The sequence below is a fragment of the Colletotrichum siamense genome (genome assembly GCF_013390195.1).
Source record: "Colletotrichum siamense strain Cg363 chromosome Unknown KSG_Cg363_contig08, whole genome shotgun sequence".
NCBI classification, from domain to species: Eukaryota; Fungi; Ascomycota; class Sordariomycetes; order Glomerellales; family Glomerellaceae; genus Colletotrichum; species Colletotrichum siamense.
The window spans coordinates 3053105-3075249 of NW_023501021.1; the positions used below are offsets into that span (position 1 = coordinate 3053105).

Consider the following 22145-nt stretch of genomic DNA (forward strand, 5'->3'; position numbering starts at 1 on the left):
TCTTTTCGCAAGATCAAAGGTGCCCGGGCACCCTCGAGGAGCCAAACACGATCACCCTCGCAGGCTGAGGAAGGACCAAGGCCCATCCCGTTGTCCTTGGTTAGAAACATACTTCTAAAGGAAAGTTGATCCAATACTCGGTAATCGGCATATAATGGTGCCATGTAGAAAGCGCAGTGCAGCATACGAAGCTGTTCCAGTATCTGGTCATCTCTCCCAGACTCAGGATAAAAGTAGGCCTCTGTGTGAAACCGCTGGAGCAGGCGTCCATGCGTATCGCCAAATGTGAGGAAGCCGTCCTCAGGTAATTTGCACAGCCTCATAAGGTGGCCACGAAAATCGAAGGAAAAGAAGCGATTTCCTCTTTGGATCATGTAGCTGCGAAGAATTGCTGACGCCAGGGCATCCCAAAAGTTCTGTTGAGGAAGTGGGCCCAGGTTTGGACCGACATCTACAACCATTTGAGCTACCTCAGCCTCTAATTCCCTCATCAGCCATTGATGGCGTTCTGGTTGAGCTACGAACGATATGACTCCGATCTCCGTCCCGTACAAAACGAGACTGGATCCTTCAGAGACTGGACGTCTTATTCGGCAACCCCATATGTCTCGCTCTTCTCTCGCCAATACGTCCAGGTTCCATTCTAGAGGACGACTGATGGGAAGTCTGTTATCGTTCGGGGGTATGTTTGATAGCGGCATGGAGTAGTCGGGAACCCACGATGGAAGCTTGGGATAGCGGCGACTACGTTGGTCACCGACGCGTGATAGTTCCATCAGGAGTGGCGTTTTGGTAATGAACAGCGCTGATGTAGAGGCGAAAACCTCCTCTACGCAATGCTCATAGTTGGGTATGATGAGACTGTGACCACTATTAGGTAACAGCGTTGACAATATACCCAGACAGCCATGAATGTGATCGCGGTCATCAGCGAACCGTGAAGAGCGAAGGGATGTGACCACAAAATTAGCGCAGAAGAGCCAGGCTATCTCAAACTGAGCTTCTGATGCATTGATTGTGACATCTGTCACCGAAAATGTGCCTTGGAAGACGTCCTCGAGAGTTGAGCGAATCTCACTGATCTTGCGTATCTTGTCCCCGAGGCCCTCGAATTTAGCGTTGAGAGCACATGTGTGCTCAGTGATAGGAGTTTGTGCCAGAAGATCCCCATAGACTTGTGCGAACGATGCTGATTTCGCTCTTGGGATCCGATTCCATTCCATCTGGTGAAGGAAGCGAGCCAAGGCAACCAAGCGCTTCCAGCTCAAGCCGACTCTTCCGCAGAGTATCATAACCCTTGAAGGGTTAGCCAAGGCAACTTCCTGAACAACCCAGCCGCGGTCAAACCATCGACGACGGCCAATGAACTTCATGAGAGTCGTCTTTGCGGAAGCCCATCGACAACACACGTCGTGCCCCAACTCCAAGTGGACTTCCGACGTTTTACAGACCGGATCTCTCCTGAGGTATCTGTCCACAAACCGAGGATTTCGCCTAGAAACCTTGGCGATCTTCGGAATGAACACATCGTGAATCCATAGAACATCTTGCTCCGGCTGTTCAGGTCCCAGCCAAACCAAAACTTCCTGCGCAGAGCTGTATATCCTGTGCATAAGAAGGACTTGATGTTGCTTCTCATTGGAGTCCGCTTGATTGATACAGAAAGCGTCGATCCACAGCGGCATTGTGCTGAAGACTTCTGCAACTTTTCGACTCAACTTAGACTTCATCCCAGACTCTGCGCCGCCGATAGCGTCAAGTGAAGTACGCAAGAAGTTGAACAGGTTCTCTGAGATATTCATTGTCTTTCCGTCACAAACAACCTCGATTGTCTCGCCAGATCCCTGAACGAAGCTGTCGTCGGCGGTTTTGATGTAGTTTGGGAGCTGCCATGTGTAGGACAGTGCCGCAAATTCTGGTTCATTATCAAGGCGAGCTTCGATCAATGACAAGAGCATACCGTGAGGTTGATCATCTGCCAGGGACAGTCGGAGAAGGCGAACGGAATCATCCGTACTAAGCGAGTTATACTTGTAATTCGTCGTCATCGTTGGTTATCGGGCCCTTATTTGCAAAATGACGGATGGTGATTTCATGTCTGAATTTTGCGAATTCATTATGAAGGCATGCTAAAGAATCGAATCTGCCTTGTCAGTGTGGACAATCGGCATCATTTTGCCGCACGGTTGGCTGTGTTTGTCTCACTGGCGACACACAACATGCCCAAGGGAGGCGACGCCCACCATGTAAGCCTAAGCCTCCCTGCCTTTTCTTCTTGGCAATTGTCACAAGCTAATCGATTCAATCATGAAACAGACTATGTTGACTTCGATAATTCAAATTTGTATCTGCTTTTCGTAGCTCGCTAAAATCACTACACATTACAGTCTATACCCAAACTCCGATCCAATCCCTCATTCAAATTTAGAAGCCCCACTGTCTGCACCAGTTCTGCATCAGCTCAGGCGTGACGGCCTGCATCTCCTTCATCGCCTTGCTGTGCTTCACAGTGCGCTCCATCGAGAAGTCGACACCCTTTCCTCCGCTGTAAGCCAGGCCCTGGTAGAAGTCAAGAAGCTTGACACCAGGGTTCTTGTCAACGTCGTCGGTGGAAGAGGCACTCTCCTCCAGAGCCTTGACCCACTCCTTGAAGGAAACGACCTTCTTGATGCGGTCGCCGTAGAAAGACTTGACCGCCTCGGCAAGCTTCTCCCACTCGACGGTGCGCGGGTTCACACCGTGGAAGTAACCCCTGATGTTCTGCAGGGGAACAGGCTCAGCGATACCGGAGACCTCGAGAATGAGGCTGGCAATGCCCTCGATGGGAGTCCAGTTCACCAGACCCATGGCGCCAAGGTCCTTGGGCAGGAGACCAAGGTAGGCGGAGCTGGCGACGATGGTCGGGAGCCACTCTTGACGGTTCCAGACGCCAGACTTGGACTGAGGGCCAGCGACCTGGCCGACACGGACGATGGCGGTGGGAACACCAGAGCGCTGAGTAGCCTCGTCAAGGATGAGGGAACTGACCATCTTGGAGCGACCGTAGCCAGTGCTGGGAAGAGACAGGTCCATGAGTCTGTTCTCAGGGACGGGGCCAGGACCAGGCCAGGAGTCGACAGTGCCGATACTGCTGATGAAGATGATGGGGACGTTCTTGGCGGCGCGCAGGGAGAAGTCGACCCAGTGGCGGACACCGCGGATGTGAGGCTCAAAGGTCTCGACGGAGATGTTGAAGTTGACGGGCCAGGCGTTGTGGATGACGCGGTCAGCCTCCTTGAGCAGTCTGTCGTAAACCTCGGGCTCGAGGCCGAGGTTGCTCTTGGACATATCGGCGCAGAGGAACTCGGCCTTTTTGAAATCGGTCTTGAGGCCGCGCTCGGCGCTCATCTTGACCTGGCGCTTATCGCTGTCCTCGCTACGGTTGAGGCAGACGACCTTCTTGACGGCCGGGTTGGACTCCATGAAGTCGAGCATGTACGAGCCGAGAGCACCCGTGGTACCGGTGATGAGGATGGTCTGGCCCTGGTCGTTAGGACCGGGCTTGTTGCCCTGCTTCTGGGGCAGGTCGCGGGTGTACTTCTGAAGCTGGGCCTCCATGGCGGCGATGTCATGGTTGGGGCCTTCAGATTCATCTTCGCCGTTGACCCCAGTGTTCTTTCTGACACGGTCCAAGAGGTAAGAAGCCAGCTGTCTGGGTGTCGGGTGGGCGTAGATAACACGGGTGGCGATAGCGTCGGCGGTAATGTTGGCGCCGGCGGCCTCAAGACCCTTGCGGAGGAGACGGGAGGCGTTGATGACCTGCATGGAGTCGATACCGGCACTGAAGAAATCGGAGTCGGCGGAGAGCGCTCTGCTGCCGAGAGTCTGCTGGAAGAGCTTCTCGATGGAGTCGATGAGGGTCTGCTGAGAGCTGACATCGATGTGGACGGAAACGGAGTCAGAACCGTCCTCGGCCTTCTGGTACCACTCGTCGAGCTCCTCCTTGTACAGCTTCAGTGCCATAGGACGTTGGATGGTGCCCTTTCCGGCGCGAGGGAATGGCTTGTCAGGGGTGGTGACGGCGATGAACTGGCGACCAATCTGACCGTGGGCAACGGTTTCCTTGTTCGCCTTCACAACCAGGGGCCAGACATCGTCAATGAACTTCTCCTTCTCCTCTTCTGTCTTGAGATCCTCCATGGGCTCGATAATCAGCAGCGGCTGGAAGCGCATAGCTCCGGCAACAACGGCACCCTTGACTCTCGGGTGACCAGTAACGATCTCCTCAATGGTGACCGGGTTCAGCTTCTCACCGTTGGAGAAGACGATAATGTTGTCGGCACGGCCGTAGTACATCCAGTGGTTGGGAAGTGAAGGGTGCTTGCGGTAAAGATCCTTGGTGGAGTACTCCTTGGCGTCAGGGAAGGTGTAGAAAATACCCTGGAGAGGATCCTCCTTATCCTTACGAACGATGACCTGCTCGTAAATGTCCTCGTCCTCACCGCTGGCCTGGCGCCATTCCACGCCCAGACGCTCGGAGTCGACGATGAACCATTGCCAGAGGTCCAAGTTCTTCTGGAAAAAGTACGGGAGGGGAGCAGCCTCAGTGAAGGCGATGACACTGCAGACCTTGACGCCAGCCTTTGTGAGAATGTTGCCTGCCTCGCGCGCGAGGTTACCACCGCCAAAGTTCACGCGCTTAAGCTTCTTGAGAGCCTCGATACCCTCGGGCATGTGAGCCATCTCCTCAAGAATGGCAGGAGGCAAGATGATGTTGTCGATCTTGGCGTATTCAACAGCGTCCAAGACGGTCTGAGGGGTGAGAGGGCGGTCAATGAAGCCCAATGCGACAGGGTGCTTCCAGTAGATGGCGGCAAAGGTGGACATGTAGCATCCGGCGGCGTGGAATAGGGGCATCGGCAGGAAGATGCGCTCGCCAAGCATGATAGACTTGATGCAGTTCTCGGAACCCATGAAATCCGGGAGGTCGTGGAATGCATCGGCGACAGCACACATGCCCACACGGGCGACGATGGGCTTCGGGAGGCCGGTGCTACCACTCGTGTGCAGAACGACGACGGGGTCCATCTTAGCCTCCTCGAAGGTCTTATCGTAAGGGAAGTGGGGGACTTCCGTCTCGTCGAGCCAGGCATCGGCGGAGCTCACCATGATGGCATCCATCTGGCGTTCTTCCAAAAGGGGCTGGATGACATCCTTGAATGATGAGTCGAAGCAGATGATGTTGCAGTCCGTCTTCTCGAAAAGGTTCATCTGGCCCTCATGCGAATTCCTGGGGGAGATCAGGAGCGCCTTGTATCCAGCCTTGATACAGGCAATCATGACAATCATGTAGCGGGCATCGCTGGGGCCGATGTAGGTGAGAGTAGGGAAGCTTTCGGGTTCAGGCTTGCCCCTCTTGTCGATAATTCTGTGAGCTATGCGGTTCACCGCGTTGGCGAGCTGCTTGTAGGTGATCTTCCTCCATCCATCTTTGGGGTTGGATGAGCGGGGAACTGAGAGGACTTCGGCGTGAGGGTCTGACTTGGCGATCTCGTCGAGCACCTGAGGGATCAAGCGCTTTCCGTACTGAGTCGTGGCCATGCTGTTGTTGGTATACTGGTATTGGTTTGTTGATGTAGTGATGAAATCAATGATACTAGTAGTTCAAATAGGGGTATATGTGTAAACTTGATGATAACTCAATGATGAAAACTGTGCGTGAGTAAGATGAGCTGTTTCTGATATTGATGTCAGGAGCGGCCGAGCAAGAGGCTTTATACATTCAGAGAAAACTCTCTCCTCACGACTACGAGTCGCCATGGCCGTGAGGTCCAGAACCACAGCGGCATTTTTCCTTGGCCTACACGTCCGCCCATTAGGAAGTAACTCGGCGAAGACATGAGACGACGACGTCATGCCCACATGGCCAGCAGTTCCCACCGCCCTGCAACGACAAAACATCGAATGCCCCTCCCGGACCGCTATCGGCCGGTCGGCGCTGAACGGTGCGCCGGGGCCGATGTGGGGAGCGAGCGAAGGAGAGAGGCTTGTTTGGAGTTCATTGTAAGTGAAGCCTACCGACCGGTCTTCAGTCTAGAAGAAAGAAGGATCGGTCGTGGCGTAGGGGCGAGCCGCGAAGTGCTTATCCACCAAGGGGGATATCTGAAGGGAGGGCGGGCGGTCTCTGACGGACAGAGTGGAGGCGAAATATGGAGGTAGGACGGAATTCGGCCGTCAAAACAGGGCCTGCCCGGGCTCCATTTGTTCTATGAACAAGTGCGATTGCGAAACCGCAAGAGGGCCACTTTCGGTACTCGTCTACGGCTCCTCACAGATGGAGCTCGACTTCTGTGGGGGGAACGAGGAACGCCAGAGAACAGAAAGACAGCTTGGACACGAGGGAAACCCCTGACAAGACGGACTCTCCGTGCGACGAGATGTGCGTGCTCACACAGACGTGGGCGGCGCTGCAGGCGTGAACGCTGTGTGGGGGCGATCGAGAGGTCAAGCTTTGATGCTAGGACGGGCCGTGATATCCGCTCTTCTCTCGGACGCCTCGGAGAGAAACAGGGCCAAAATGTGGGAACAGCTGAACGGCTTTTTGCCTAGGCATCTCCACTGTTTCCCGAGTGACGGTCTCTGATTGAGTGGCAACGGGGACTGCAGCAGACTGGAGAATAGAAGCATTTGCAGATGAGATGGCCAGGGGGGAGCGGAAAGAGATACGGCTGGACGGCAACAAAGATTGAGTGACAGAGTGACAATGTGACAGAAAGACAGATACGACAGACAAGGAAACAGTACGCCGTAAGTTCTGGGTGGCATCCATCCCACTGCAGCAGTGTGCAGACAGCCACACACATAGCCAAGCAAAGCTAAGCATCAAGATAGGGCGGTAAGCGGGAGGCGGCCGGCATTTTTGCGGCGCGCACGGGAACAGATTAGATTGCAGATCTCCCTGTACCTGGCCAAGCCTGGGGTTACAGCGGCCGACGGTGCCTTTAGCCACTCATCACGGAGCTTCGCGCTTTTCTCGTCGCTGTGGAGGATCATCAGAGTTGGCCGAGCTGGGGCTGCATACGTCAGCGAACATGACCTCATCCGCCACATCTTTTGCTTCATTTGAAGACTTGATCAAAGCTTTTCTTCCAACTACCGGCTCTTTTTTGAAATACTTCCAATTCGTCTTTAAGTCTGATCTTTTGTGAACTTGGAAGAAGAGTCTGCTGCCCACGGACACGGACTTTGGAATTCGGTTGCTTAGGGCCGTCTGTAGCGCTGATGATCCCTGTTCCACAGCCTGGGAGATGATCCGTCGCTGGGATGATTCAGTCACCGCATGATCGGTAACCTTCGGTCGGAACCCTGTTCTCATCTGCAAACCATCGTTAACTCCGTCCGTTCATGGCAGCCTGCATCCATCTGGAAATTGAAGCTCGGTATAGTTCATGAAGATAGATAATCACATATCTCAATTATTTTCACCTCGGTAAGTTGAGATGAATAGAGAGTTTCAGTCATTGTTCAATCCTTAAGGATCACTCAGGAACTGTACGTGATCTACCTATGCAAGCACCACCCTTCCCGCTCTCGCTTCCATCCTGCAAGGCCGCCGGGAATTGCACGCAAGGTCAGCACTAAATCCGCACGACACGTCAACTTTAACCAGACGCTCCGGGTTACAGCTTGGGCCTCAGTGCGCTGATTTTCCGAGGCGACAGAGACCTGTCGCGGATTTATGCCGCTGCGTCGACTGCTTCATGTCGCGCATCAGATCTGCAAGACCCGGAGAACCTTTTAAATCCTTTGCAAATCACGTTCTGCGTCTTAGTGATGACAGACTACTGCATCGCTGACCGACGGCCGCTGTGTAAGTAACACGTTGGAGCGTGGAATAGTCTCACCAGCCACGGGCATCAAGCACGGCAGATGAATCCAGTCCCATGTGATGATTTGATCAGTTAGTACCTCTCTAGGAGCGGTGAGAATTCGCGATGCATAATTGGAGGGCATCACGATATCCCAAACACCAGCGCAGCTAGTATGGGGAATTCTCAAATAGCGAGAATTCGGGATGCATTGCATCAGCAAGGACTGTATCTTGTCGATGAAGATTTGCAGCTGCAACAGGACCTTATCGGTATCCGTAGAAAGCCCCTTGGCCAACTTAAAGGGAACAGGGAGGGCGAACAACCACGATGAGAAACTTAGAATGGCAATGAACAAATGACTCAATTACGATGAAAGCATCTTCACAAAATAACTTGAATGTTTCCCATCAACAACTATCTCCCTCCAAGCTTAGAAGCTTTCCCGGCTACTCAGAGCATCATAGTCACCCCAACCCAGCAAAGATCGGGCACTCCAAGCAGCAAATCCCATATCCACAACAACAGGAGCGAAGATGATGATACCGACAATCTGGCCAAAGCCCCAATTGTTTCCCTCATAATCATTTCCCATATGTTCCGCTGCAGCAGCTTGCATCCTTCGTAAGCGAAATATGCACCACAATAGGCAGCTCCCAAATGTAATAGGCAAGAACAAGAGCATGCCGCGGTGACCGTGCCATCCTCTCTGAAGCTTTCCATGAGTTCTTGACAAGACTTTGGTCGCCTGGTGCTCTTTTCCAGAGAACTTTTCGCCTTCCTTCCACCGCTGCAAGCCAGCTCCCATGGCATACCATAAAGTGAAGAGGAACAATAGCAGGGAAGCTATGATCTCGCAGATGGCGAGCAACCAATGTTCCGCATCGGTGAATCTATCAATATCCCCGAAACACATATTCTTTACGCGTTCATACTCCTCTCCAGTGATGAGTACCACTCCTTCAGTACCTCCACCAGCTGCCTGGCCAACCCGAAGTTCCGCCCAGTTGTGGATGCACTGAGATAAAAACGGATAGAAGAACAGAACGATAACGAGAGAGAACATAATCAGTCTGAAGTTATGACGTCTCTCGTTATCTTCTGCCTTTCTGTCCGCCAAATGCTGCCTGTTGCTTTCCGGATGGAATACTCGTGCCGGCAATAGAGCAATCGGATACACGAGTGGTATGATGCAGATGACGGCAATGGCCAACGCATTCTGAGCTTCGTTAGCCCCGAAATTAGCGGTAGATATACCAAAATCCTTGTTGACGAGCATGATAATTGTTGCTAGCTCTATAGCAACAGCGAAGTAGATTGCGAACTCGAAGAAGGCCTCAAGGCCCTTCTTGGTGACGATTTGAAGGAACTCCCATTTTCGACCCTGTCTTTGTCGAATAAACATCATGAAAGCTGCCAAGAGAAAGCCAACCGCCAGTTCAATTGCATAACCGATACAGACCTATTAAATTATTAGAGTCAGAATCGACCATTTCGTCGAACACGTTGTTGTGCACTTACTCCTATACCAGAGATATCAGGATTAGTCTCTCCCCAGATGGCATGGCAGATCTCTTCCTTGCATTGATCCAGAAGTTCAATACTGAAATTGGTGTGTGCTCTCACGACCCCAATATAATTGTTAAAACCGTTGAGAACTTGGAGTTCTTTGCATGGAACTGCTGCGGCCATCGCGCTTGATTGTTTGCGAGAGATGATCATCGAGCGAGAACGCGCAAGAAAGCAGTGAGAAAGGACTTTGCCCAAGATTTAGAAAAGATTTCGAGACCGCAGAGCCTCAAGGGAGAGAGTCTGGCTTCTCAGACGGATTGTCCAATTTCCTTGGTCTTAAATTTCAGCTGCAGAGCGCACGTTCTTGTCTGAGGATCGTGTAGGCAAAATGTCCGCTGTAAGGCATCTGAAACTAGCCGGTCGAAGGGATGCGTGAGGCTCCCCAATATTGACGAAAGCGTTGAGGCCAGGCAGATTAAGTCAGTGAAATAAAAAGCCACCGTTCCTGAAAGCGTTTCGGAGCTCGCAAGGCTGCCGAATGAGGCAAAAGGAAGTCACATTGACTTCAGCCAATTTCTTCACTCTTTGCAGTCGAAGATTTGTCAATTTTGGCTCCCTGCTGTCGGCTAACAATGTCATATTATCAAGTTCAAACCCACTCCAGGTGGATTGCGCGACAGTGCCTCGTTTCTCATTTTCATTCTCATTTTCATTCTCCTTCTCATATCTTCGCTTCGTACATTCACCGCCATGATTAAACTGCGCAGGCTGTTTAACTTCATCGTTTGCTACCATGCCATCCTATGTATTGTTGAGTGCGCAGTTCTCGTAGCATTGCCTCCCACAGTCAGATCGGATGCCCCGCAATCTGTGGTGACTTTGCCTCCAGTTCATCTTGAAAGGCAAGCACCGGGCCAGAAGACGTGTGGAAACAGACTGGTTTGTCCCGATACTAGCACCTGTACGACAGATCAGAACCACGTTGGGTGTTGCGGGTCGAGGGGTAGTTGCTCCATTTATACAGAATGTTGGAGGGGTTACATAGCAGCCTATGATGGAACAACACGAACGGCGGGATGGGCTCTGTCAGCTATCCCTACCTCAGTTTTGTCATGGTGAGGCTATTCAATTGACAACATGAAAGGAATCAACTGAATCCATGCTAATGGTACTTGACAGCACGAGAGCCGCACCTTGGTGTGTGACGATGGTATGGAACTCTCTCACGGCATTTTCATGTTCCGAAAGGCCACCATCTCCAACTGCTTCTCCAACTAAAACAACAATACAACCAAGCACGACATTTGAAAGTACATATTTCAGCCCAACTGCCAGCAGATCTGCATCTGCAAACCCTGGAGCGCCGGGTACGGGATCTGCATCTGCAAACCCTGGAGCACCGGGTACGGGATCTGCATCTGGAAACCCTGGAGCACCGGGTACTTCTTTGCCACCAGATGCTCCCACACTCACGCTGACCTCAGGACCTCCTGGCACAACAATCACCGATGAACCATCAGTGACTTCGGCAACGGAAACTTCTACCGCCACGTCCACAACTTCTAAACCAAGGCCTACAACGAGACCGCCACCGGGAAGCGGTGTGATGCAAGGTAGGTCTCCATTGCCCCATTCCATTGTCTTGAGCATGCAAACTGATAAAGAAAGATCTCACAAGAGATCAGCAGATTGGAGTCAGCACTGGTTGTGCAAGTGTTGCACTCATGTTTCTCTCAAGCATTGTGTAAGTTGCATTCCCCAAGCTTAGATTTTCGCTGATTTAAAGCCAGATACTGTGCTTGCTGGCCCCTCAGGAGGAAAAGAAGAGGTCCATCTACTACAAATCTTGTCGTAGGCCCTCAGGCACCGAAACCATACGAGGGGTTCAGGCCACCGCAAGTCTCAGAGATTAGAGGGTTGACCCCGCCGGGGGAGAGTCCTCTGATGAGTCTCTCTCCTCAAGAGACCAATACGCTGCAAAATTCGCAGCACGTGGCAGCGGCCCGTATAAGTACGGTATAGTTCGTGGATTTGTATTCCTCCGGAACTCGCTATTGCTTTCATAATCAAAACTATACTGCCTGCTAGGGATTCCTGGGATGCTGCGAGGCAACTCATACGCTTCATTTGCTATGTTCGTAGTTTATGTGTATCTACTCCTCAAGCGATCCCCGGGAACTAGGATCTCACTTGTTCAATAGCTCCCGTGAGAACATACGGTAGTCTCTCAATGCCTTATCGTTTTGACTACATTTCCCACGTAAAAGTATTTGTGACGTTTGAGATGAGTAAGCACAATCACACTATGAGCAACGATCTCGCTGCCCACGCCGCGAAAGCCGTATCTGTAACAACCGGCGCAAAAATGATGATACCGACAACCTGACCAAATCCCCATTCATTGCTGGTATATGTAAGACCCACTTTCTCAAGCGAAGCGGATTGTATCTCTCTCAACCGGAAAATTCCCCACAGCAAAGGGACGACCAGGATAGTCGGGGTCAAGAGCAAGATTGCTCGAATAACGCCGTAGTTCTTCCATGATTGATTGACCAGCCTTCGCAACTGGAGGAAAAACCTGGTCAAACATCTTTCCTCGCCGAAAGCTCGGTCTTGAGCCGCCATTCTACGAGCGCCGGCTGCAACTGCCAACCAAAGTGCAAAGAGAATTATGAAAACTGAAGAAACAAGCTCGAAAACAGCCAAGAACTTGCTTTCTGCATCGGAGAGCCTTTTTCCATAGTCGAGGCACAGAATTTCAAGTTGATTCCATTCTTCGTCAGTCGCCAGCGTTTCACCATCAGCGCCCTTGCCTTCACCGACCCGAGACGGACCCCAGTTATGAATGCATTGAGACAGGAAAGGATAGAAGAATAAAACAGTGAGCAGAGAAAACAGGGTTAGACGAACGTCTGCTGATGTGATCGAGGTACTCTCCGATGACTCTGGTGGCTTTTGTCTCTCAGACTCAGGATGGTATAGATGCGTTGACAACAGAGCCATCGGATACAACAAAGGTAAAATGCAGACGACGGAGACCGCCCAGATTATCTGCGCCTCAGTAGCTCCCAAGCCGGCAGTTGAGATCCCATAGTCTTTGTTTACAAGCATATAGATTGCGGCAACTTCAAGTGAAATCGCAAAATAGATGGCGGATCCGAAGAATGCCTCGAAGCCAGCAGCGCATGCCAACTGAGCGAACTCCCAATGCGGGCCTTTTCTCTGCCGAATGCTCAAAAGCGCAGTAGCAAAGAACAGGCCGAGAGCTGCCTCCACCGCATATCCGATAGACACCTTCATTTGTAAGCCACTTCCGAGCACTTAGGAATGGAAAGAATCATACTCCAATACCAGATATATCCGGATTACTTTCTCCCCAGATTGCACCACATATTTCTGTGCTGCAGTTTGCAAGGAGGTCTTCTCTGAACTGCGTTACATTGCGAATTTGACGGAGATAATCGTCAAATCCTTTGAGGGATTCTAAGCTTGTACAATTTGGTTGAGAACAAGTAGTCATAGTTGCTCGCTCCTTGGAGGGAATAGAAACAAGCGCAACCAAAGGATGATCATTGACTTCGACAGAAAACGCTGGCAAAGGGATTGTCGAACTGTTATAATTGGTGCCCCGACCAATGGTGGGATCCAAGCAGCCAGTCGTGACCTAAGTGGCTGGGATCTGCCAGCTGAACGTTTTATCGGGCGCCATGCAGTAAGCTAGCGAACATGAGATGCGCCCAAGATAGCAGGGGCTCTGAGCCTTGGAGCTGACGGCAGACGAAAAGTGTGATGGTAGACGATCAAGCCAATGAAGACCCTGGAGCCTCACCGTAAGCAGAGCGGATGCGGCGGCGATTGTTTTTAAAAAGACATATTTGTCCATTTCCATCCGACAAGCCGGCTGGACTTCTGTGCGACTGTCAAGCTATTTTAAGACAAGGCTGTGGTCAAACAAGTGTGAATGCGCCTACGAATTTTGTTCATATCTCCGAGTCATCCCCGTAACTATCTTTCCCTTGAGTCTGATAGACATGGTATCTAGTGTAAGGAAAATTCAATACAATGCTTTCTTTAATTCAGGTAACCTACTCAGGCTTTTTTCTCATAAATATTGCGAGATGTCTGGCGCAAGTATCTCGAACTGCGCATGATCAGGCTACGCCTCAAATTACCGGAACAACACGCCCTTTAAAGGCAAAAATGAGGTTCCTCAGAAGACAGAACGCATTTCAAGACATCTGCCCTAAGGTTAATGGTGAGTCAGAGCTGCGTTTTACTGAGCGGTTCGGTTTTCTGAGTTTGGCTCCGCAGACATTTCCCTGGAGTGCCCCGGCGATGATGTTTGTGTCAGTACAACTTCGGACAGCGGCGTTTATCTCGGTTGCTGCCCGAGTGGGAGCGACTGTGTTCCCTACACAACTTGTATCGACCCGAGTCTTCCACAGCAGACGTCCACACCAAATTCTCTCATTATGACTTGGTGAGAGACATGTCCAATCAGAAAGCCGTTTGTATGTTGACGCCCAATTCTTTTAGTTCCGGGGATGGATCGTTTTGTGTTGATTATGTATGGGGCTCTGGGGCCGCAACATCGTTCTCCTGCGGTACAGAGCCTACTACCATCGTGATAGACATAACTTCTAGCAGTACAAGATCTTTCTCTACCAGATCCCCCACACCTACGGCCTCATCTACAACAGGACCAACGGCCGAGCCCAGTAGCCCACCTGTAAGTGGTAGCCCTGCAGCACAAGGTAGGTGGCTCATCCAAACACCGACTCTGAGATATCTGCTGACACTTGAGATCAGATTTGAATAAACAGCAGAGAATTGGAGTTGGTGTAGGCTGTGGCAGTGCAGTATTGATTATAGTCGCTGTTATCACGTAAGTTGACACACTCGTCACATTCGAATTGTCTGAAGAGAGCATGAGTATTGAACGCTCCACAACCAGATATTGCGCTCGCGGCCCAAGCCGCAAAAGACGAAGCGGAAAGAATTCACATACATCAACGGATACTGCTGTGTCAGGTACGGAAAAGAAGGACAACTTCACGCCACCTGACAATCGCCTGCCAGAGAACCACTGATATTGCACGAGGACACAGCACAATCGAATCTGGGATGTAATGGTTATTATTATTCACATTGTATGCATGCCTCTGAAACTGGTCTCAATAAGACACCGCGGTCTCACTTCAACTAAATTAGAGCCTGCCTCAAAAGCCTTTGGAGCCTTTCTATATCTTCCTGTTTTGTCGTTTGACTGGTCATGACGTAGAGAACATTACCCAGCACTCGGCTGTGGACGTTCCATCGCTCACCCTCAGAGCCAGTATCACCCTTCAGTAGGGCGCTTTGAAGATCCACGGCTACATTGCTTGAGTAGCCAGCTCCCTCGTTATCTTCCAGGTGGATAGCAAGAACGGATCCCAGAGCCCATACTCCCGCAACACGACCATTCTGCTTGGAGACCCAGTCAACAAACGGCTGAGACCACACAGACCAAACAGCAGCCGATTCTTCATTCTTGGAGATGGTGACGGCAGTCGACTCGGCCGCCCATTCGCTCTTCTTTGCCCAGTCCCACTCTCCCTGCTTGTCCATCCTTTGCAACTCATGGAGAGACTCGATAGCGACCTGGCATCCAACGGCATGAGCAGTGTAGCTGTGGCCATGCAAGAGAGCGTCACTCTTCTCATCGCTCTCGAAGGCCCGGAAGATGCTGTCAGATGCCGAGGTGGTGCAAAGCGGCACCAAGCCTCCCGTGAGCAGCTTCGCGTTACAGATGACATCCGGGTCGACGCCGAGGAAAGATGCAGCAGAGAAGCGGCCGAGACGGGTGAGGCCAGTGAAGACTTCGTCAAAGACGACCGGCAGGCCAGTCCAGGTGGTTCCATCTTCGTTGATGGCAGTGGTTGATGTGCCGAAGAGCTCAGGGTGTTGCCGGGTAACCTTGACAAGAGTGCGCTGGAACAGAGGATCGCTTCAAATGGCAGGTTAGCAAGAGGTGCGACACGAATGTGTGGATACTTACGCCATGATCATGCCTCCAGCTCCAAGAATGACTGGTTCCATAACGAGAGCGCCAAACTTGCGTCCCTGATCGCGAAGACGAGTGAGAACCTTGACGATGTACTTCTCGTATGCCTCTTGCTGCTGAGCCTGTTCCCTACTAGTCACATTGAAGACCTCGGACAAAGTGCTGAACGTCTGTCCGGCGCCCAAATCTGCCTGCAGGGCTTTGGGTACTTGGACTTGCCACTGGCCATCCTTGCACAGGACGTAGGGGTAGTCAAACCAGAAACCCTTGCCCTCGTACCATTCGACCTTCTCATTAAAGACAGAGGGTTCCGTAGAGTCCATCGCGCCCATGGTATCGCCGTGGTAGCTGCCCTTCAAACCGAGAATCTCAAGCTTGTCGTTTGCTTCCCAGCCATATCGGACCCTGGCTGCACGCAGGCCCATCTTGACGGCGACTTCCATACCAGTGCTGCCATTGTCAGAGTAGAAGACGCGAGAGAGACGCGGGTTCTCCAGTCCCTTGAGGAGAGTTTCGGCAAGAGCCAACGCAGGCTCGTGAACTGCGGAGGCAAACATGACGTGTCCGTAGCGGCCAGCGGCGTAGGATGCGGCGAGAATCAGCTTGGGGTTCGCGTGACCAAGACCTTGTGTCCACCATGATGAAGATCCGTCGAACGAGGGCTGCAAGAGGGCCTGGTCTGTCGATGAGCCCTTGCTCTCGGGAACCAGAGTTTGGAAGCAGTCGCCGTGGGCAGAGTCAATTGCCGTGATCTTTTCGGGCGTGAGGTTCTTGTGCTGTGTGAAGGGGTACCAGATGATGTTGTGTGCGTCGCGAGACATGGTCTCGAGGCGAGAAATCCGAGCGAGGTGGCGGTCATGCAGGTGATTTATGGTGTGCTTGATGACTTTGGAAGAACTCATCTCATCGTAGTATTGAGATAACGCTTTGGCATCAGCTCGCGCATCCTCGACGCGAGCCGGTGGCTGCTCGAGAGAATTGACGGGGATGCCATGTCCCTTGGCGAAGTAGTCGGTCAGGTAGGAATAGTTCTGGTACTGCTCATCGCGGAAGAGTAAGATGGATTCGACGTCGTAGCCACGAAGCTTGAGGGACTCGAAGGCAGAGATGGTCTGGGAGATACCGCCGAGCTTGGAATCGCCGATGAAAATGACCGGGACCCGGAGCGGGGCGTAAAGGTCGGCTTGCGGGGTTCCGGACGGGCCCGGCGAGTGCACACCGCCGGCCGTCTCAACGAAAAGCCAGCCGGGGCCACCGGCCGCTCGGCGCGATGCGTAGCTGTAAACACCTTTCAGGACTTCATTATCGGTCGGGGTGGGCTAAGGCGAATGTTTCAGTGGCAGCTCCAAAACCTGACGTTGCATTTTCTAAAAGTAGCAGCAAACTCACCTGTTCCGAAACCTCGGCGGCCAGATGCGGGCTTGCTGGAATCTCAAACTGAAACAGCGTCTTGTTCGCGACTCCGGGGGCGAACTTGTCGATGTGACTAAGAGGATGTCAATCAGTGAATCACGAATACCGATTGAGAACCGAGGATATTGCCCTTCTATTTCCGAGGTTAGTTGAGATGGTCAGTGTGTAAATGGTGAGAAGCCGCGATAAAAATGGAGTTCGTTCGTTGAGGAAATGAGGGTCCGGACATACACCCATCGTCGGCTTCAGAAGCCGGGCCCGTAGAGACGGGTTTGAGAAACGCCGTCTGCTCATGCGGCCAGTGCTTGCGAGCTGCATTGCACAGGACCGAGGAGAAGACGGTCTTTCCGACATCGGTATTGGCGCCGTAAATCTGGTATGCTCTCAAGGAGCGCCAGAGTAGGGCGCCGACAGGTGCCATTGAGGGCTTGAACCAGTATCAAACGCCCATCAAAGACAGCAGGATTGCAATTGAGAGCAGAGACAAGTGATGAGGCCAATGAATGGTGTCCGAATTCCGTTTGCTGTCAGCGAGCAGCAAGCAAGGCGCCTGAAATGAAAAAGAGCTGTCTCCAACCGGAAGCTCCGAGGCCTGGGGAAGAGGAGGAGACGGGGCGGGGTACGGACCGTAGGCTGCGGCATTTGTTGCGCCGAGAACTGGGGCAACGCAGCGGCTATCATAGGGAAAAAGGAAAACTTGTTGAGTTTAGTGACTTATGTGTCACTTACTCACGAGTCACCAATGGGTTTCCCAACGGTGCGGCCCGGTAGGTGTGCCTGGTGGGGTTGAACTTGAACCTGCATGGATCTCGCATTCGCGTTTATGAGAGATCGCCGGGTGCAAGGGGAAATTCCCTCGTCTCTTGACTTTCCATGCCGAGGTTGGGTGTGTGTGGTCCCTCATTTGACACATTGACACATCCCGCAACGATCCCAACAACCAATTCATCTCAACTATGCCGGCAAGCGACCGTTTGGACAGTGTGTTTGCGGCACTCCTGGCTCGCCGGGAGGCCAAGAGCCAGCTCCGGCGCCTGACCCTCGTCCCGGCCGGCAGCGCCGACTTCTCGTCCAACGCGTACCTTTCCCTCTCGACCCACCCGGAGGTCCAGCGCGGGTATCTCACCCGAATCCAGGCCCACCTCAATCCGATTGATGGTGCTGAGGACGGAAACACCCCGGCTCTCCTCGGCTCTGGTGGATCACGCCTCTTGGATGGCAATGTATCGCTTGCAGAGTCTCTCGAAAGAGACATTGCGGCTTTTCATGGTGGACAGGCTGGGCTACTCTTCAATTCGGGGTTTGATGCAAATGTTGGGCTTTTCAGTTGCGTCCCTCAGCACGGCGACATCATCGTCTACGATGAGTTGATTCACGCCAGCGTGCACGATGGGATGAAGATGAGTCGGGCTGGAAGGAAGATCGCCTTCGCCCACAATACGGTTCATCCGATCGAGAACGCAAATGGAGACCGGTTGTGGGACGAGACAGCAAGAGGCCAAAGCCCGAGTCGAAGCTTGAGCGAGGTTCTGTCTGAATTGACTCGCGGTGAAGAAGGCAAGGCTGTGAGAGAGGGCACAAAGAACGTCTTCATCGCCGTGGAGGGTATCTACAGCATGGATGGAGACGTGGCGCCTTTGAAAGAAATAGTAGAGTGTGTTGAAAGACAGCTTCCGCACGGGAACGGCCTGATCATCGTCGACGAGGCCCACTCAACGGGCATATTGGGTGATAGGGGCCGCGGACTTGTCTGTGACTTAGGCTTGGAGGATCGGGTTTGGGGACGAGTTCACACATTCGGCAAGGCGATGAGTTGCGCCGGAGGTAAGTTACATCCGTTTCACTCTCTTCTTTAGATCCATTGACTGACAGGTTCAGCCATCGTTCTCTGCTCTCAGATTACAAGATCGTATTTGATCAACTACGCCCGCAGTCTCATCTACACCACGGCCATGCCATTCACAGCACTCGCCAGCATACAAACGGCTTACAACTTTATCATGGACGGCCGCTCTGAGCCCCTACTCCGCCATTTGTGGTCACTCATTGGACGCACACATCAGCTTCTCCAAGAGCTTTGCAGCCAATACCAACCAGAAGCAGGTCTTCTATATCTTTCTTCAGAGAAGCCAAAATCACCAATCATACCGCTATTCACGTCCAACCCCAGAGGTCTGGCACTGCACTGCCAGCAGCGGGGCTTCATGGTCCGGCCCATCGTCGCACCCACAGTTCCAGCAGGAAGCGAGAGAGTGAGGATCTGCATCCATGGAGGAAATACCATTCAGCAGGTCGAGGGATTGGTATCGGCTATAGAACGTTGGCTCGTTACCCAGATCAAACAGACTGAGAACAAAACCAAGAGTGGCATCGAGACTACAGCAATGGAGTTGAAGTCAAGATTATGAGAGTCGGATGAGCACATTGGGAATACAGAGGCTTGAAATATACACAAAACTTTGATGTACGGCAGAAAACAGTCGGCATATAAAATGGTAGCATGAAGCACTGAAGGTCGGTCAGAGATATTGAATACAAGTTGATCATCAATACGGGCAAGCCCGTGGTCTCATGCTTCGCAGGTCTCGTATACTACAAATAACGGCCGAAAGTATCTATCTTCAAGCCAAAAGGAACTGGCCCAGGCACACCAGGGCAATGGATGACCACATCCAAGAGAGCCCATGGAAGTTCTCCGTAGCAGAGCTCTTTCCAGGAGGGACGACTGTTGGGGGCGCGGTCGAGTTTCCTCCCCTGCCGCCACCACCAGCAGTACCATTTCCTTTTCCTTTTCCTCCTCGGGGCTCGGTGCTGTTGCCCCTGGCCGCACCGCCTTCGCCCTTCCCTTTTCCTCCTTTACCACCCTTGCCTCCTCCGCTGGGCTCAGTACCGTTGCCCTTCGCCGCACCTCCTTCACCCTTTCCTTTGCCTTTGCCTTCCTTACCACCTTTTCCTCCGCTGGGTTCGGTTCCATTGCCCTTGGCTGCGCCTCCTTCACCTTTGCCCTTACCCTCGCCCTTGCCCTTCTTGCCGCCCTTCGCTGTACCGTTGTTCTTCTTGTGCTCTTCATTATCGGCCGCAGCCATCATACGAGCAACATCGGTAATGAAAGCAGCCTTCGGGGGTGCGGGAGGTGCGGCTGGAGGTGCGGCCTGTGAGTTGACCTTCTTCAGCTCCACAGTCGCCTTCTGGGCATCCGTCGCCGGGGTCTCAATGAAGGGGATCATGGGTGCGAGCATGGCGCAGTTGTCTTGTTGGGCAGTAGGCATGCCCTCCATAGTACCAGTGTTGTTCTGGAATAGCAGTCTCTGCTTTCCGTCGGCCGTCCACGCCTGCCACTCCGGCATGCCTGCCTGGATCTTGGCGGCGTTGGGATCGAGTGTTTTGACGAAGCTGGCCCAGTAAGCCTGAGTCAATGGCACGATAGGCGCGTTCGTGGTCGAGTAGCTCTTCGGAGGGGCACCGTCGGTGTTGTTAGGACCGAAGACGCCGTTCAACTCGACGGTGTGGTATGCACCGAATCCCAGAGCCTCCTGCTCATCATCAATCGGGCCATAGCGGTAGTTGAATGTCTTCACACCGTCGCGGGCCTGAGCATCTTGGAAGATCTTGGTGATGCAGTGAGCTCTGAAGTCACCGTGTGCAGTGGCAAGTTGACGCCACAGCTTTCCGGACTTGGGGAAGACGGGCTGTTGCACATCGAGGTACGTCTGCTGAAGCACTGTCAGAGATGCATTGCTCAATGACTGCGTCGCCTGGTTATTGATCGTCTTGAGAGCATCCTCGATGGTGTCGGTGCTCTGTGGGACGTTCTTGGTTCCCTCATCGGTACATGTTCCGGCGATGGTTGGGACTTTGAGGTACTTGCCCTCGGCAAAGCGCTGCAAAGTTGGTGCTTTGACGAGATCGCCGTCGAGGTTGGGGTTGAACTGGCAGTTCTCCGTCTGCAACGCCTTTGCATCAAGACCACGGAGACAAGCAAGAGAATCGGGTTGCTTGTTGCAACTGGTAGCATTAGTCAGGCAGTTGTACTGCTCTTGGCCCTGCTCGAGGGTGCGAACAGTGGCCACACTGACGGATTCCATGATGGCGCCCTTGATCAAGCCGGGGTCGTTGTCACCGAACGCAGCGAGAAGCATGGCGACAGAGGTTGCGCCGGCCGAGTCTCCAACAGCTACCATCTGATCGGGGTTTCCTCCGAACTGGTTTCATGTTAGTTATCAATGCGACCCCAGTCAGTTGCAGAGAAACCTACCGCAGCAGCATGCTGTTTGAGCCATTTCAAACCCTGGATCTGGTCCTTCAACCCGTTGTTCATGCTCGCGCCAGTCTGAACCTCCTTGCTCTGCAAGAAACCATAGGGTCCAACACGGTAGTTGACCTGGACCACCAGCATGTTTCCAAACCTGGCTAGGTCACTGCCGTTGAAGTTGGCGTTCGAGAGCGACTGGAAACCTCCACCTTGGATGAAGTACATGACCGGCAGCTTCGAATCGGGAGTCGCATTGGATGGCGCGAAGATGTTGACGTACAAGCAGTCCTCATCGGTGGTGAACCGCTTGTTGGGCTTCATGGTGAAATCTGACGCGCTTCGAGCGAGACATATCGGGCGAAACTAGACAAGAACTGTGTGAGTGGGCAGATGCCGAGAGGGAACAAGCGAATGTTACCTGAGAAGCATCTTGAACGTCGGTTGTAGCGGGAGGGTCGACGGGCGCGGCGAATCGCAGTTGACCAGTCGGCGGTGCCGCAAATCGAACGCCCAACCATCGAGTCGCACCGCTTGGCTCAGCGACGCCCTGAAGTTTAGTGTAGCCAAGGTCGACGAGCGGATCAACCGCCTGGACCTGACCGATGATTCCGGCCGAGAGAATAGAAAGGAAGGCTTGGGTTAAGGAAAACATTATTGCGGAAGTGACCGACTAAAAAGTGATAATAAGAAAAGACCCGGAAATCATGCCAACATAACGAGAGGCTCGCTCGACATCGTCTGAAAGTTGAAGTTGCAGCGCCATGCCATCTGTTATACTGACATGCCTCGAACACGGACTCACAACGGCGTAAAAAGACCGGATTATTCTTGACTCGATCTCTTACTCACCGCGCCCCGACCGGCGCGCTCACCGGAGAGTCTGGGCTTCATTTTTGGGGGCTGCGGGGGTTTCAGACGGGTTTGATGCCATCTGTCGTGAGGTTCTGTTCCAGGCCACAAACCTAATTAGGAACCAAGGCCAGGACCCCTGGCATATGATTCTCGTTAAGCCGGGTTTGGGATCAAGTGCCGCATTTTCCCTCCGAAAACATGGATTCCCGCCGAATAGAGTTTCGTC

General features: G+C 52.7%; 6 protein-coding genes across 6 annotated transcripts; 1 reads left to right on the forward strand and 5 right to left on the reverse strand.

The window, feature by feature from the left end:
- Positions 1–2424: 2424 nt before the first annotated feature.
- FUB8-2 (Non-canonical non-ribosomal peptide synthetase FUB8) lies at positions 2425–5580 on the reverse strand (the record flags this gene model as incomplete). The annotated part of the gene is made up of 1 exon (XM_036644199.1): positions 2425–5580. One exon carries the CDS (start codon positions 5578–5580, stop codon positions 2425–2427), a length of 3156 nt encoding a protein of 1051 aa, XP_036491097.1.
- Positions 5581–8280: 2700 nt separating this feature from the next.
- CGCS363_v012351 (uncharacterized protein) lies at positions 8281–9539 on the reverse strand (the record flags this gene model as incomplete). The annotated part of the gene is made up of 2 exons (XM_036644200.1): positions 8281–9309; positions 9369–9539. 2 exons carry the CDS (start codon positions 9537–9539, stop codon positions 8281–8283), a joined length of 1200 nt encoding a protein of 399 aa, XP_036491096.1.
- A 2118-nt stretch (positions 9540–11657) lies between these two features.
- CGCS363_v012352 (uncharacterized protein) lies at positions 11658–12879 on the reverse strand (the record flags this gene model as incomplete). The annotated part of the gene is made up of 2 exons (XM_036644201.1): positions 11658–12653; positions 12703–12879. 2 exons carry the CDS (start codon positions 12877–12879, stop codon positions 11658–11660), a joined length of 1173 nt encoding a protein of 390 aa, XP_036490913.1.
- Positions 12880–14561: 1682 nt separating this feature from the next.
- Positions 14562–17236, reverse strand: CGCS363_v012353 (Bifunctional dethiobiotin synthetase/7 8-diamino-pelargonic acid aminotransferase; the record flags this gene model as incomplete). Its single annotated transcript, XM_036644202.1, has 4 exons — positions 14562–15345; positions 15397–16721; positions 16792–16888; positions 17049–17236. 4 exons carry the CDS (start codon positions 17234–17236, stop codon positions 14562–14564), a joined length of 2394 nt encoding a protein of 797 aa, XP_036490912.1.
- A 535-nt stretch (positions 17237–17771) lies between these two features.
- Positions 17772–19223, forward strand: bioF-0 (8-amino-7-oxononanoate synthase; the record flags this gene model as incomplete). Its single annotated transcript, XM_036644203.1, has 2 exons — positions 17772–18639; positions 18694–19223. 2 exons carry the CDS (start codon positions 17772–17774, stop codon positions 19221–19223), a joined length of 1398 nt encoding a protein of 465 aa, XP_036491106.1.
- Positions 19224–19436: 213 nt separating this feature from the next.
- On the reverse strand, positions 19437–21719 carry pnbA-0 (Para-nitrobenzyl esterase; the record flags this gene model as incomplete). The annotated part of the gene is made up of 3 exons (XM_036644204.1): positions 19437–21017; positions 21071–21430; positions 21486–21719. 3 exons carry the CDS (start codon positions 21717–21719, stop codon positions 19437–19439), a joined length of 2175 nt encoding a protein of 724 aa, XP_036491190.1.
- Positions 21720–22145: the final 426 nt, after the last annotated feature.